This window comes from Lentinus tigrinus (genome assembly GCF_003813185.1).
Source record: "Lentinus tigrinus ALCF2SS1-7 unplaced genomic scaffold L226scaffold_16, whole genome shotgun sequence".
Taxonomy (NCBI): Eukaryota; Fungi; Basidiomycota; class Agaricomycetes; order Polyporales; family Polyporaceae; genus Lentinus; species Lentinus tigrinus.
Window position 1 is genome coordinate 25,131 of NW_027137925.1, and position 13,307 is coordinate 38,437.

Below are 13,307 nucleotides of genomic sequence, written 5' to 3' on the forward strand. Positions count from 1 at the left end.
TTCAGGCGCGCTGTGCCCATTGACCGACGGGCATCCGGGGTCAGGATGCTTCCTCTATGTTGTACTGTGGGCGGGAACGCACGCAGGCTGAACGGGGCCGCCGCAACGCGCGCGGTACTGCGCCAGGATGAGGGGCCAGGTCTATGGCGTCGGGCACGGGCCTCAAGCGGGCATGACCATGATGGAGATGGTCACACAGCCGAACCGTGTCGCGCGTGTGCTCGCCCTGTCAGTTCAAAATACTGATAACAGGTGCGCAGACCCTGCCTTGACGAATGGACGGAGATGGACTGACACGAGCGCGAGGTTAGATGACGCCCTTGACTCGCCTCCCTACAGCACGACATAGAGGAAGCATCCGCCCCCTCCCCTGTTTAGGATTTGCTCGCAAGCCCATTCATTCCGAACTGCAACATACACTTGGGTGAGGGTCACAACAGAAGGTCGTACAAGTACATCAATCGTTCGTGCATGCCTAATTCCACCACGTGGCCTTGCTAATAACCGCATGCTGGAAGCGAGACGATGACTGACGGCTCGCATCAATGTAGTCAACCTGCTCTGTAGCCCACTGAACGACCCTTCCCATCAGCTCGTCCCGGAGTATGGATAGGACCTTCGGAGATACGCCGAAGGGAGGGGGAGACCAAGGGTATATCACTCCATGAGAACCGGGCAAAAGGAAGTCTGAGAGAAGACGTATCAGAGTAAGTGGGGACTCGGAACGCCGTCTGCGTGGTCTGTACCTACCGCTTCGAATGTCCGATGTGAGCAGTTGCGCCAGCCTGAAGCATGCCCAACAACACTTCTTGGTGATTCCGATAGGCAGCGACCCAACGTGCTCCTGAAAAGAGTCTGAGCGATGATCGCTAGCGATGAATGGCGACTATTGCACTCACGAAAACAGTAGCGATCTTTTGCACGTCCGCTGCCAGTCTCGTACTTTGGAGACGTCTTAAGGCTAGATGAGCGTCCAACGCCATGAGCCCAGCTTCGGCATGGACATGGCAACCTGCACCCTCTGCAGAGGCCAGCTTTGAAAGAAGGAATCCCTTGGCACTCCGAGAGAGTGCCTGGTTCCAGCCCGTGGCTTTGTCTATGGCGTTCAACAAGAACTGATGGTTTGAAGGCTGCGGAAGTGGTGCACTGAGGATGACCAGCGTAGCCGTACAGTCCTGAAGATGAGGAGGACACGCTTCGAAGTGAGGTAGTCGGTGGCAGCAGCCCATGCCGTCAGCGTCAGAAGATACCGGTATGTAAAGTCCTCTCCGCCATTGCCGACAGCTGCAGGTAAGGCGTCATTTCGAGTACTCGTTCAGAATTGAGTCGATACCTACGCTGTCCCTCAGTAACAACGCCTGAAAAAAATCATGTTGAAGTCCCTGCGATAACTGAACTTGCCATTACTCACCTCCAACTGTATCTTCATCTTCATCTTCGTCGGCATCTTCGTCCTCGTCTTGATCTCCGCCTTCGCCGCCTTCATCGCCTTCCGCTTCGGCAAGACTCGCGCTGGTGCCCGTGAACATGGTACCCGTACTCCCCCTCCTGGACTGACTTATCACCTCGTCATTGTCTCCAGCATCATCATGTTGAGCTACATGAACGGCGAATGGGACGGATGGGTGGTGCCGGACATATCTTGGCGCTGTAGACGGCTCGTTAACACTGCAGGTGAGATTGATCCGTGAAAATACCGCACGATCTGGTCGCAAATGTTTTCCCAGAGATGTTTGCGTGAAAAGCCACTTCGTCTTCTCTTGTTCTAACAGGGCCTGGAGCACCGACAGAGCATCAGTAGCAAAGTCCAAGTTGCCGGGCTTGCCAATGGACGCCGGCACGACGTTCCTGAGGTGTTCGAGGATAGACGCAATGCAACCACCAACGAAGCGAGAGGCACCATCGCCGCTCAACGGTATGTGCTTCTCAGCGTCTACCACCACCCATTTCCGTACGACTTGTGCGACGAGAGCATGCCCTGGCGCAGACACGTCGACGAAGCCTGTGATAACCTCGTTCGCCTGTGGCCTCCATTTCTTGAGAAGCGTGATGAGGTCTGGCTCTCGCCAGCTGGTGCGGGTTTTCTTCAAACGAGCGGCGAGTTTGCGGTAGCACCGCGATAAAACCCATTTCTTCGCCTGTGTGCGAGTAAGCAATGTTCTACAGTCTCCACGAGAACAACCGATGATGTCGTTTCACGGAACTCACATCGAGCTTGCTCACTTCGCCATTGTGGACGTACTTGGATACTTCGAAGAGATCTCGCGCATGCTGACGGATGGGTACTGGCGCGCTGCCGGGTTTGCTACCCATGAAATAAGAAAAAAACGTATGAGGATCGAACGAACCACTCACATCTTTGCTTTCGAGACTTGGCTGGCAGTGACAGGCTGTAGTCGCTGTGCCGTATCCTTAGGGGAATCGAGGCCGATTATGGGCCGCACAACGAAGGGAGCCTGCTGAACCATGCTCGAGTTTCCGGACGAGACAATGACTATATCGACTCCAGATGGTTTGATGGACCCAGTCGCAGCAATGACTCGGCCACTCGAGTTGCTCAGCAGGGTGGCCAAGTGCATAAAAGGCCTGACCGGTACCGAATCTTGGTTTTTCGCTGGCGGGAAGAACTTGAAACTCTCCCAAGTTTCTGACCTTCTAAGAGGGAGGTCATGAGCCGTATATCTGCCGCATAGTTTTCGCTCTCGGTAACCGTAGTGGACATGAGACCTGGATTGCTGATGAGGGAGAAGAGCAGGGGTTTCCCTCGGATACAGCGGCGCGTTCAAGTGTCGTTTGACGCGACCCCCCTGCATACATATCCCATATCTTACGGGACACGTGGCTACCATTCTTGTTGGTGGCAGTGCATCAGCGCCAGCAACCGACACAGGCTCCTCTTCCTCCTCTTCCTTCTCCTCTTCCTTCTCCTCGTCCTCTTCCTCCCACTCTTACTTTCCACCTGTTTCCCTCAATGGACCGCCGACCCAGGTTGAAGGATTTGGCGGGCGAGCGGATTTCACAATATGGTCGGGTAGTGATATGTCATCCGGGACATGACTTTGTTTTGTTCGGTTTCCCTGCCTATGATCCCGTCCCTCCCCCTCCTCCATCCACCGTGAATGAGTCATTCGTCGCTACAAGTTCCTCCGCCACTCCAGAATTTGCTGACGCTCATGAGGAATCCACTGTCCCTTCCAGAATTACTGCATCTAGCCGAGATCCATCCGTTACTGGCACCGGTGGTGTTAATCATCGGCTCGTCTTGGACGCCTGTCGTGTTATCACCAATAACCAAGACGGCTATCTGACGACCGACATAGGTGGCGCAGAGCGCGTGCTTGCCAGCACTATCACCTTGCCCTGCGGCAGATACTATCTGCACCTCGACAACCCGTCCACTCGCACCTGCTACAAGATCGTGACCAATTTTGCTGCGTGGGAATTTCCCCGATCGCTTCCCGCTCATTGGCAACGTCATCTGAGTGGGGATGAAGAGTTCCGGTTGCAGCAAGACTTCGCGTCTGTGTCACCGTCGAGAATGTCCGAGGTCGTGAGGAATGCCGATAAGGAGTGTGTCGTCTCTGGATTTCAGCACTGTATGCTCGCTCATCTATCTCTCAAATGCGCGCGCACGTCTCTGATTGAACCTCTCTTTTGGCAGCTTTGCAGACCGCGCACATCTTGCCCAAGGAGGAACATGTCTGGTTCCATCGGCAGAAAATGGCTTTCTACTGTTACAACGACGTGGCTGGGCTCGACGACACGGCGAACGGCGTCGCCCTGCGGAGCGATATACATCTCTGTCACGATCGGCACACCTTTGTCTTCTATCCGTGTGAGCCTGACGATTACGTCCTCTACATCGTCGTCATGGGCGAGGGCGACTACGCCCAATTACTCCACCGCAGACCGGTGACCATGCCCAAGCGCGTATCCAACAACTTCCTCTATGCCCGTTTTGCCTACAACATCATTCACCACCTCTTCGATCCCGGCTTTTGGCGACCTTTCGCCTATGGCGTTCCTCACTCAGCGGTCATGGAGGTCAAAGCGCAGAAGAAGACGGGTTCTATCGGCCAAGCAGCGGGACTCGCGGACATTCCTCAGGAAGAGCCATGTGAGTTGTTGTCTGATAATACGTTATACAGACATTCACACGTCCTTCCCGCACAGCGGCCTGTGATACGGCCAGAGCCACCGGCGATGACATTGAGATGAAGGACGATGGTGAGAAATTCCCGGACGGTGGTCCTCGAACACGTATGGGAAACATAACTTCTTCGCGCATATAGTCACTGATGCTCAATAACTGCAGCGGTGCATGATTCCCCACAACATCCAGACACGTCGACGTCGATTGAATCGTTACCTGAGCTTATACAAGAGACGGAGGAAGACGAGGCATACAATAAGTCCTGGCACGAGCATTTCCCAGATTACCGTATGTTCCTGTTTCCACAAATGTTGCGTATGACACTTGTGCTGATACTTGCGTAGCCGACATTGAGAATCCCCCTGACACCAGCGACATTCAAATCTGGACTCACCCTGACAACCCGCGTATCGCAAGGCTCACGAAGACATACCGGGCAAGTCACCCTCAGATCGCTACGTCTTCGGCTGGTTTGCCGCTTCATGATACCACTCCGGCTTTCCACTTCGATGATTGATGTAGATGAGCAAGCATTGGTAGAGGGGCTTCGGTGTATCATTATGTCTTTGACCAGCTATAGACTACTGTAGTTCCATTCCACCGATAGTACGATAGCTAGAGCACTACGTTGATAATAGTACCCGATACGACAAGGACTCGACTCGCCCCTTCATCGAGCTTCATCGCGGGCCCGATACCCCCGCTCTAAAGGATGATCCATAACGCAAGGGTCCTTACGATGGAATAGACGTACAAATCACATAGTTACAACAGGTAAACCTACCGTCCAAAAGCATAACCGTCGGGACGCGCACGAACAGGAGCTCTGAAGCTCTCCTCGCTCGCGCTCCATCTTGTTCTTCTCGTAACACCCCAGCGTGACACTCGCCAAGAAACCCGGTATGCACTGTTCTTGCTCGACCCAGTACCGCATCAGCTGCGGGAGGTCCTCCGGTCCGCCGTCGCCTTGTGCCGTGCACGAGCTGCATCTTCATGTTCTCTCCCTGGCCGTTCGGCTGGAAGACGAACGCGGCGTTGAGGTCGTACCGAGACGTGGCCCGGACCTGGCCGTTGGGATAGAAAGCGAGCTTCGCTCCAAGGATGGAGGCGAGCGCCTCTCGGAACTCGGCGCTCTTGGCCGTGAAGACCTGCAAGACAACAGTGAGCACTGGCAGCCATCGTCGCACTACGTTCGGACGACGCGTTACCTGCTGCAGCCGCAAGAGACGCTTCTCTTTCTGCTTCAGTTCGTCTTGCAGCTTGAGCTTATCATCGCTGACTGCCTCCCAGCTCGCACGCGGCACAAGCTCCTCGTGGTTCGGGTCCTGTCCGGACCCACGCGCACCGCTCTCCTCAGGCTCCAAGCTTCATGAGCCCTTCGTTCTCGCTGCGCAAACGGTCCATCGCAGCCTTGCTCAGGTCCGCCCAATGTCTGCCGCATAGTTTTCGCTCTCGGTTGTGGACATGGGGCGTTGGTTGACGATGAGGGAGAAGAGCAGGGTTTATTTTTTATTTTTTAATACCGATACAGCGCTTTTCAGTGACACTGACAGTAGCAATTCAAGTGGTAGTTCGGCGCTTACCTGCATACGTTCCTTTCCATGGTTTTTTCGGGCCGACGACGGCTCTCGCTGCCCATAAGTGGGGGATTCTCCTACAAAATTTACCAGGCTGCCAGTACATCTCAGCAGTGAGTATCTATGCACTAGTACTCAAAGTCGAAGGGATTGGAAAAGGGGGGGGTGCAGGAAAGCGCAGGCGAAAGAGCCTAGACTTACAGTACAGCTTCTGCCGTGCACTGCCGGAGCTGTCGGATTGTGTACTCAGTACTACGTGAATGTCTGACGTGCGAGAATACGCAGAAGCACCCCACCCCCTGGCATACGCATCCGAAAGTCGCAAGGCGAAAAAAAGGCCACTTATATTCAAAAAAAACTACTAGGAGACGAACTGTTTGGCCGGTACAGAATCAGATACAGATCGCGAGATAAGATACGGAAGGGGAGAGTCATAGGAGAAGGAGAAGGAGGAGAAAGAGGAGAAGGAGAAAGAAGAGGAGAAAAGGACTGCATATGGGCTAGGGACTCGGGACTCGGGACTCGGGAGAGAGACGATCGGAGAGACAGGCAACTGGAGAGACACACATCCGGGGCAGCAGCAGCAGCAGCAGCGAAAAAGTATCCAAATCAGAACTCGGAAACCACGCCAAGATGAGAAGGGAGACCCGTACTGCATACATACCACATACCGTGTGTGCGCGCGTAACCTCGACCTGCTGGGAACTTAAACGTCGCGTCGCTCGGCCGCGAATCGTTCGGGGATGCCGCACGGGCATTATCGGGTCGGCTCGAGACAGACGGGGTGTCGGGAGACCATTGAGCGGGGCTCAGGGAGTATGGGGGCACGGTGCTTCACGCGCACCGTGCCCATCGACCGGCGGACATCCATCCGGAGGGGGAGGGGGGCGGATGGTTCCTCTATGTCGTGCTGTAGGCGGGGGAGCCGAGTCAAAGGCGTCACTTGTCATCTACCCCCGCGCGCGTGTCAGTCCATCTCCCGTCCGTCCGTCTCGGGTCGAGGGCAAGGCCTGCTGCGCACCTTGGTTATCAGCGTTTTGCACTTTCGCACAGCCAGCGTCCCACCCTAACCTAGGGGTCGAGCTTCTCGCCGCGCGCGAGCACGCGCACGACGCGGTTCGGCTGCGTCACCATCTCCATCATGGTCATGACCGCCTGCGGACGCTCGACGAGGCCCGTGCCCGACGCCATAGACGACGACGGCGGCGGCGGCCTGGCCCCGCCTCCTCCTCCTCCCGGGGCAGTGCCGCGCGAGTTGCGGCGGCCCCGCCCACTGCCGGCCTGCGCACGCTTCGCACGCTCCTCTTCGCCAGAGCGCCTGCCCTCGCCCGAACGGCGGCCCTTGGCGGGCGCGTCGGCAGCGCCGTGGCTGTGGCCGTGGCCGCCGTTGGCGTGGGGCGGGGCCGAGGAGACTTCGAGGACCTCGACGCCGGCCTTGGATGCCCAGCGGGCGACGAGCGCGGGCGAGAGACGCGCCTCGTACCTGTTTGGCTGGGGCGCGGGGAGGGGCACCGGGGAGGCGGAGATCGGCGCGGGGTTCGCAGACTCGGGCTGGGCGTCGGGCGCGGGAGCCACGACCGCGAGAACGACGCGGGGTTTCGAGTTCGCGTTCGCGTTCGGCTTGGCCGTGTTCGTGTTCGTGTTCGTGTTCGTATTCTCATCGGCAGTGACAGCGGCAACGGCAGCGGGGAGCTCCTCGGTCGCATGCTCGAGCTCCCACCGTGCGCAGCAGATGGTGCGGCGGACCCACTCTGGGGCGTTGTTGAGGATGGGGGCGGTGTGCGCGTCGAAGGGGATGTCGTCCCAGGGCACGAAGGCGTCGTCCTGCTGCACGCGGATGCGCGGGTTCGTCCCGACCTGGGCCTCGAGGATGCGGGAGGCTGCGCGGGCGCGCTGGGCGAGCGCACTGGTGCCCTTCTTGAGCAGATCGAGCGTGTTCAGGGCTGGGGCGCAGATGGTCAGACCATGGGTCGTCGACACAAAGAGAGAGATAAAAGGTGAGTCGAATCGCTTCGACGGCCGCTGGGAGAGACCGCGGGCTACTGCTCTGCCCAGTCCTTTACGAAAGATGGTTCAAACTTCACGATACCTTGCTCGACTGTATGCAGCAGTAGGCCTGCACATCAGCTCCCAGCCTCAGAGGCAGCAGATTTGTGCCTCCAACACAAGGAACAACTGGATCCGAGTGGCCTCGGATGACGACCCGCCAAGTACCAGTGGCCTACAGGCGCTCTTCACACCGTCCCGATAACCCTTCAGAAGGGCGAGCGCAAAGCCTCCCCAAGGGAAAAGACTCGAGAAGGGTCGAACCCAGCTGCTCGATTCCGAAGCACAGGTCCTCCAAACTCAAAGAGCGTGTGGCGAAAAGAGCCCACTCCTCGTATCGCAAACAATAACGAACCCACTCACCTTCAAGGGGAACGATCACAACCTCCTCCCGCCCGTCCCGGCACCACCGCTTGAGATGGTAAAGGCCGTGCACGAGGACGCTAGCGTCCACGACGACCACGTCCGCATCCTTGTGCCCGCGCCCGTCCTCGCTCCGGCGCTCCTCCCGCTCCGCCGCCCTCTGCCCGCCCTCCGCCGGATACCTCGCCCACTCCCTGTCCTTGTCCCTGTCCCGCTCGCCCTCGTCGCTGCGCTTCTTGACGACCCGCGGCCCACCCGCGTTCCTCCTCGTCTCCGGCCCTCCTGCTCCTGCTCCTACTGCTCCTCCTCCACCCCCTGCTCCACCTCCGCCCGCAGCGCCCCCTCCCCTCCGCTCGCGCCAGCCGCCGGTATGCACGGACTTCTCGAGCTGCTCGACCTGGTGGTTGAGGAACGCGGCGCCGAGGGCCTTCGACATGGCGAGCTTGCCCGGGGCGAGCTTCGTGGTGACTGTGTTGTCCGCCATCGTCGTGGTCATGGTGCGAGTGGCGAGTTGCGAGTCGCAAGTCGCAAGTTTGGGATTTGGAGCCTCGCAAGCGGCGGCTCAGCCACCGCTGCGCCTCGTCGGCTGGGTCACGCGGAGTCATGAGTCACGGGAAGTCACTTAGACTAGTCACGGATCACAAGTCACGATTCACAAGTACCCAGCGGGGCCGCGCCGTTCCGGGCGCCTGCGTCGTGGCCGGCTCTAGGCCCTACTACGGGGAACTTGAACTTGGAGTACAACTACACAGACGTCCACTGCGGTCGCGACTCCGAGGTCTTCTCGTGCAACCTCAAGCTGAGCTTCGTGTCGACCTCGACGGTCGTGAAGATGTCTTTCTTTGGTTTGATTGCGACGTTTTCGCAGGGTCGGATCCTCTGCGGAAGCCCGCGTCAGTATGTACATAGGAGGTCACGGTATAAGTACGAGGTGTTCACGCCGTTTGAAGCTTCAGAATACCGCCGGCACCTTTGTTCCTCGATAGCTACAGCGCGACAGGTGCGTGGACGGCGAGTATTCCCGGTGCTGTCTACATGATGTATATTGTATAGCGGGCGACGTGCTATGCCCTCGGGAGTCTGAATCGGTGCACGCTCAGGCTCTGAGTGGAGCCTGAGCTGCTTGTGCCACGTCGCATGGCATTGGTAATGCGGCTGCTGCACATTCATACTTACAGTCGTCCAGGTATCAGCGTTCCCGCCTGACTAGCAGTGGGCTCACGAGCCCGAAAGCCTGCAGAACGTATAGACGTCGGACCTCGGTGCACTCTACTCTGGGTGTACTTACTAAGGTACTTACTTGCGTGCTGCAGCTCCGATCCGGACGCCGGTATGGCCTCAGGAGATATGTAACGCCCACCTGCCAGTGATGCGATGGACATGGATCCGTTAAGACCGACGATCGTGTTCCATTGGATCAGATTCATGGCCCGGTCGTCCACGCCGCACGCGGGATTAGCTTGATCTCCTGTTTCGTTCTGCTTCCGCATCCGCAACGGCGTGGAATGTACGTACGTATGTGGGGGAACAAAGGCGACTCCGAGTCGGAGTCCCCTGGTAGAGAAGCCCTCCGGATCGATGCTGATGATCGCAGCGCATTCCGTTTCTCTGGATCTCCCATGTGCATGAGTAAGTATGTGCGCGCGTAGACTAGGACGGTATGCCCCCCACGGTACGTAAGTACTAAGGACGTGTGGGAGCATCGTATGAAGTTGGCCAGCGGGGGGAAAGACGGGAGGCATATATCGGTGCGATCGCCGTCGAGTTCGAATGTTCTGTTTACGTACCGTGAATATCATCGACACACATGCACGCGGTACTTGGTCTTGTGGCGGCGCGATGATATGCATTGCTTGTGGATCGGCTTGTGTCGGTCGCTGGAAGACATGAGCCTGAGCAGTGAGGTTAACGTTTTGGAGGAGCCGGGAGTCGATCGTCACTGCACGGGCGCTCGCGCCTCGAGACTGATCCGAGAAACCTCCATTCAGCTGGTGGCACAGGGTGGCAGTGGGGCACTGCGAGCAACTTGGATCGCGGTTCGCGGTTAACCTCCATTCTCCATCGTCCGCCTGTCTGACGCTCTTACTACCCTACGGAGACTCGCCCCGGGCCCCCAGCGCACCAGGGGGTTGCTAATCGCTATGACCGCAGGCTCAACCAAGACGACGGTTCGGCGGCCCAGGGAAGGCCTCGTGTGTCCGTCCATGTTCTAGAGTTCGTGAGCAGCGGGATGCCCCGCGGGGCAGGTGCATTGTGCAAAGACCGACCGGGGAAGAGCGTAAGCGTAGGATCTTCTCGAGAGCGGACGATGATAACAAATCACTGCAGATCGTGTGGGCGGCACGGTCCGGAACACATCCCCCAGTCTGCCAGACGGGGCCCGGGGGAGATACGTTGTGCCCGCTGGAGCCCCGCATGGACGCGCGCATCGCTGGTCGCCTCGGCCAGACGGTGCGCTCTCGAGGAACCAGGATGCTCCGTTGCTCGATCTGGGCCGCACGGCACGCTCTTGGGCACAAGTGCCGGATGCGCCGGACGACGCGCTGAAAATTTCAGCGACACCAGGCCGCTCCGTCGTCGAGGGGTGCGAGAGCGCCGAGCGACCCCGTGTGACGCTCTGTGCACGCTGTGTGTCGTGCAGCGGGGCACGACGAGGGGCTGGGGCGAGCGGGAGGGCGGGCGAGAGGAGACGCTGAGAATGCGGCCGACACGGGTTGGACACCGACGCCGACGTCCAACTCCCGAGTCGCCACGGAGATTGTGGGCAGGCGCGCGGTTTCCTTTCTGGAGCGCCGTGTCGTAAAAACTGGTGACGCTGACGGGCCCCACTCCTCAGCACGTCGGCAAGCGCTGCCGGTGATGTCATCCTCTTGCGCGGACCGCCTATATATGCTCTCCCCGCCCGGCTGCAGCTGTCTCGTGTCTCAGGTCACCTCTCTTCCTCCTCTTTCCCCCTATTACCCCGCGTCTTCCCCCACATCCACCTCCTAAACGACCGCGACGCCCCCCACGCCCCACGCCCAATACCCCGCAGCGTCCAAGTTTATCCCAACTCAAAAGTTCACACTCTCAACCATGGCGCTCTTCCATGTGTGCGCATATTTGACACACACACAACGGCAGACACTAACTGAAACTCGTACAGTCAAGGGTTGCCCATAGGATGGATAGCCATCATGTTGGCCGTCTTGGCCTCCATGGGTGGTTTCATCTTCGGTGTAAGTCCATCACCTATGTGTCGTACGTGCAACGCTTGACAATGTCCTCAGTATGACACCGGTCAAATATCCGATATCCTCGTCATGGACGATTTCCTCCTCCGTTTCTCCGACTGTTCCACTCCCGGCGACGTCAACACATGCGCCTTCTCCGACGTCCGTGAAGGTCTCATCGTCGCTCTTCTCTCTATCGGCACCCTTGTCGGTGCTCTCCTCGGTGCTCCGTAAGTCCACCACCTCTTCCTCAGCCGTTCTCCCTAGGTTCACATCTTTCATCCAGAGTTGCCGACTTCCTTGGTCGTCGTTATGCCATGACTGTCGAATGCGGTGTCTTCATGATCGGTGTTCTCATCCAGATCACTACTTTCAACTCCTGGGTCCAGTTTGCAATCGGCCGTCTCGTCAGTGGTTTCGGCGTTGGCTCCCTCAGCGCTGCAGTACCCATGTACCAGGCCGAGACTGCCCCTCCTCAGATTCGTGGCGCCCTTACAGCAACATACCAGTACGTCCCGTCGCTTGCCCCGTCTATCAACAAATCCCCACGCGTTTTCTGTTCATAGGCTCTTCATCACTTTCGGTATCCTAGTTGCTTGTGAGTAATCGCCGTCGCGGAGTCTGTCGTCGTCTGCTGACCACCCTCGATCGATAGACTGTATCTCGATCGGAACACGGCACATCTCCGGTGCGGGTTCCTGGCGCACTGTCGTCGGCATCGGTTTTGTCTGGCCAATCATTCTTGGCGTCGGTATTCTCTTCATGCCCGAGTCGCCCAGATGGCTTACGGCCCATGGCCGTTTCAACGAGGCCCGCCGCACGATTGCGATGACTCGTGGCATTCCCGTCGAAGAGGCTGATAATCACCGCTTCGTCCACCGCGAGTTGGAAGAGATGCGCTCTGCCATTGAGTTCGAGAGCAAGGAGAAGGCTGGCTGGGTGGAGTGCTTCCGTCCCCAGCGCATGGCGCTCTATCGTACCCTACTTGGTGAGCCTTTTATCTCCTTCGCCTTTACAAGGGAAACCTTGCTTACTGCTGCTCAGGTATGACGCTCCAGATGTTCCAACAGCTCACGGGTGCCAACTACTTCTTCTACGTAAGCGGCGTAGTTCCAACCCTTGTGAGACCGTGCTGACGCGCTCCTGGTTATAGTACGGCGCTACCATCTTCCAATCTGTTGGTATCGATGATTCGTTTGTGACCCAGATCATCTTGGGCGCTGTCAACTTTGGCTGCACGTTTGGTGGCATATACGTCATGGAAAAGGTACGTCATATCTCATGCAATAAGGTCGCGTTAGGCACTGACTCTCTGTCACAGTTCGGCCGTCGTATCCCCCTCATCCTCGGTGGCGTATGGCAGTCCATGTGGCTGTTTGTCTTCGCAGCTGCCGGTACCGCCCGCGACCCCACCACCGACGAGGGCATTGGCAAGCTCATGATCGTCTCCGCCTGTCTCTTCATCTTCGGCTACGCCATGACATGGGCCCCCGGTATCTGGATCCTGATGGGCGAGACCTTCCCCACCCGCACGCGTGCCCGCCAAGCCGCGCTCTCCACCGCCAGCAACTGGCTCTGGAACTTCCTCCTCGCGTTCTTCACTCCCTTCATCACCAAGGCGATCGCGTACCGCTACGGCTTCGTCTTCGCGGCGTGCAACCTCACGGGCGCGGTGATCGTGTACTTTTTCCTGTACGAGTCGTCGGACCTCTCGCTCGAGAGCGTCGACATGATGTACTGCGACCCGAACTGCAAGCCGTGGACGTCGCGCTCGTGGGCGCCTGAAGGCTTCGCGTCGCGCAAGGAGCTCGTCGAGCAGAGCAAGGCCGCGGAGGCGCACAAGCCGCTCGAGGCCGGCGGCGCCGAGGAGTCGCGCTATGAGCACCATGATGCGGAGAAGACTGTCTAGTCATGGCAGCCTTGTTCGCGCAAGGTGCTGCTCCGTTGTATCGAGCG

At 58.2% G+C, this 13,307-nt stretch overlaps 7 protein-coding genes across 7 annotated transcripts; 2 read left to right on the forward strand and 5 right to left on the reverse strand.

The window, feature by feature from the left end:
* Nucleotides 1-950: 950 nt before the first annotated feature.
* On the reverse strand, nucleotides 951-2,768 carry L226DRAFT_94232 (uncharacterized protein). The gene is made up of 5 exons (XM_067687361.1): nucleotides 2,356-2,768; nucleotides 2,209-2,293; nucleotides 1,703-2,138; nucleotides 1,412-1,648; nucleotides 951-1,358 (listed from the first exon to the last, which is right to left on the reverse strand). The coding sequence occupies exons 1-5, from the start codon at nucleotides 2,577-2,579 to the stop codon at nucleotides 1,240-1,242; spliced, it is 1,101 nt and encodes a 366-aa protein (XP_067534228.1). The 5' UTR covers nucleotides 2,580-2,768; the 3' UTR covers nucleotides 951-1,239.
* A 161-nt stretch (nucleotides 2,769-2,929) lies between these two features.
* L226DRAFT_613818 (uncharacterized protein) lies at nucleotides 2,930-4,948 on the forward strand. Its single transcript, XM_067686549.1, has 5 exons — nucleotides 2,930-3,596; nucleotides 3,662-4,117; nucleotides 4,174-4,260; nucleotides 4,316-4,441; nucleotides 4,498-4,948. Exons 1-5 carry the CDS (start codon nucleotides 2,972-2,974, stop codon nucleotides 4,668-4,670), a joined length of 1,467 nt encoding a protein of 488 aa, XP_067534229.1. The 5' UTR covers nucleotides 2,930-2,971; the 3' UTR covers nucleotides 4,671-4,948.
* Nucleotides 4,949-5,006: 58 nt separating this feature from the next.
* L226DRAFT_583613 (uncharacterized protein) lies at nucleotides 5,007-5,337 on the reverse strand (the record flags this gene model as incomplete). The annotated part of the gene is made up of 1 exon (XM_067685558.1): nucleotides 5,007-5,337. A coding segment is annotated over one exon (331 nt), but the record flags the coding sequence as incomplete, so codon positions are not given.
* Nucleotides 5,338-6,801: 1,464 nt separating this feature from the next.
* L226DRAFT_571950 (uncharacterized protein) lies at nucleotides 6,802-8,635 on the reverse strand (the record flags this gene model as incomplete). The annotated part of the gene is made up of 2 exons (XM_067684622.1): nucleotides 6,802-7,673; nucleotides 8,140-8,635. The coding sequence occupies 2 exons, from the start codon at nucleotides 8,633-8,635 to the stop codon at nucleotides 6,802-6,804; spliced, it is 1,368 nt and encodes a 455-aa protein (XP_067534231.1).
* A 543-nt stretch (nucleotides 8,636-9,178) lies between these two features.
* L226DRAFT_94365 (uncharacterized protein) lies at nucleotides 9,179-10,168 on the reverse strand. Its single transcript, XM_067687363.1, has 2 exons — nucleotides 9,440-10,168; nucleotides 9,179-9,373 (listed from the first exon to the last, which is right to left on the reverse strand). The coding sequence occupies exons 1-2, from the start codon at nucleotides 9,987-9,989 to the stop codon at nucleotides 9,312-9,314; spliced, it is 612 nt and encodes a 203-aa protein (XP_067534232.1). The 5' UTR covers nucleotides 9,990-10,168; the 3' UTR covers nucleotides 9,179-9,311.
* L226DRAFT_94364 (uncharacterized protein) lies at nucleotides 10,169-11,256 on the reverse strand. The gene has a single exon (XM_067687362.1). It carries the CDS (start codon nucleotides 11,003-11,005, stop codon nucleotides 10,349-10,351), a length of 657 nt encoding a protein of 218 aa, XP_067534233.1. The 5' UTR covers nucleotides 11,006-11,256; the 3' UTR covers nucleotides 10,169-10,348.
* L226DRAFT_571951 (general substrate transporter) lies at nucleotides 11,215-13,260 on the forward strand (the record flags this gene model as incomplete). Its single annotated transcript, XM_067684623.1, has 9 exons — nucleotides 11,215-11,231; nucleotides 11,285-11,357; nucleotides 11,409-11,581; nucleotides 11,638-11,859; nucleotides 11,918-11,949; nucleotides 12,007-12,339; nucleotides 12,396-12,448; nucleotides 12,505-12,618; nucleotides 12,673-13,260. The coding sequence occupies 9 exons, from the start codon at nucleotides 11,215-11,217 to the stop codon at nucleotides 13,258-13,260; spliced, it is 1,605 nt and encodes a 534-aa protein (XP_067534234.1).
* Nucleotides 13,261-13,307: the final 47 nt, after the last annotated feature.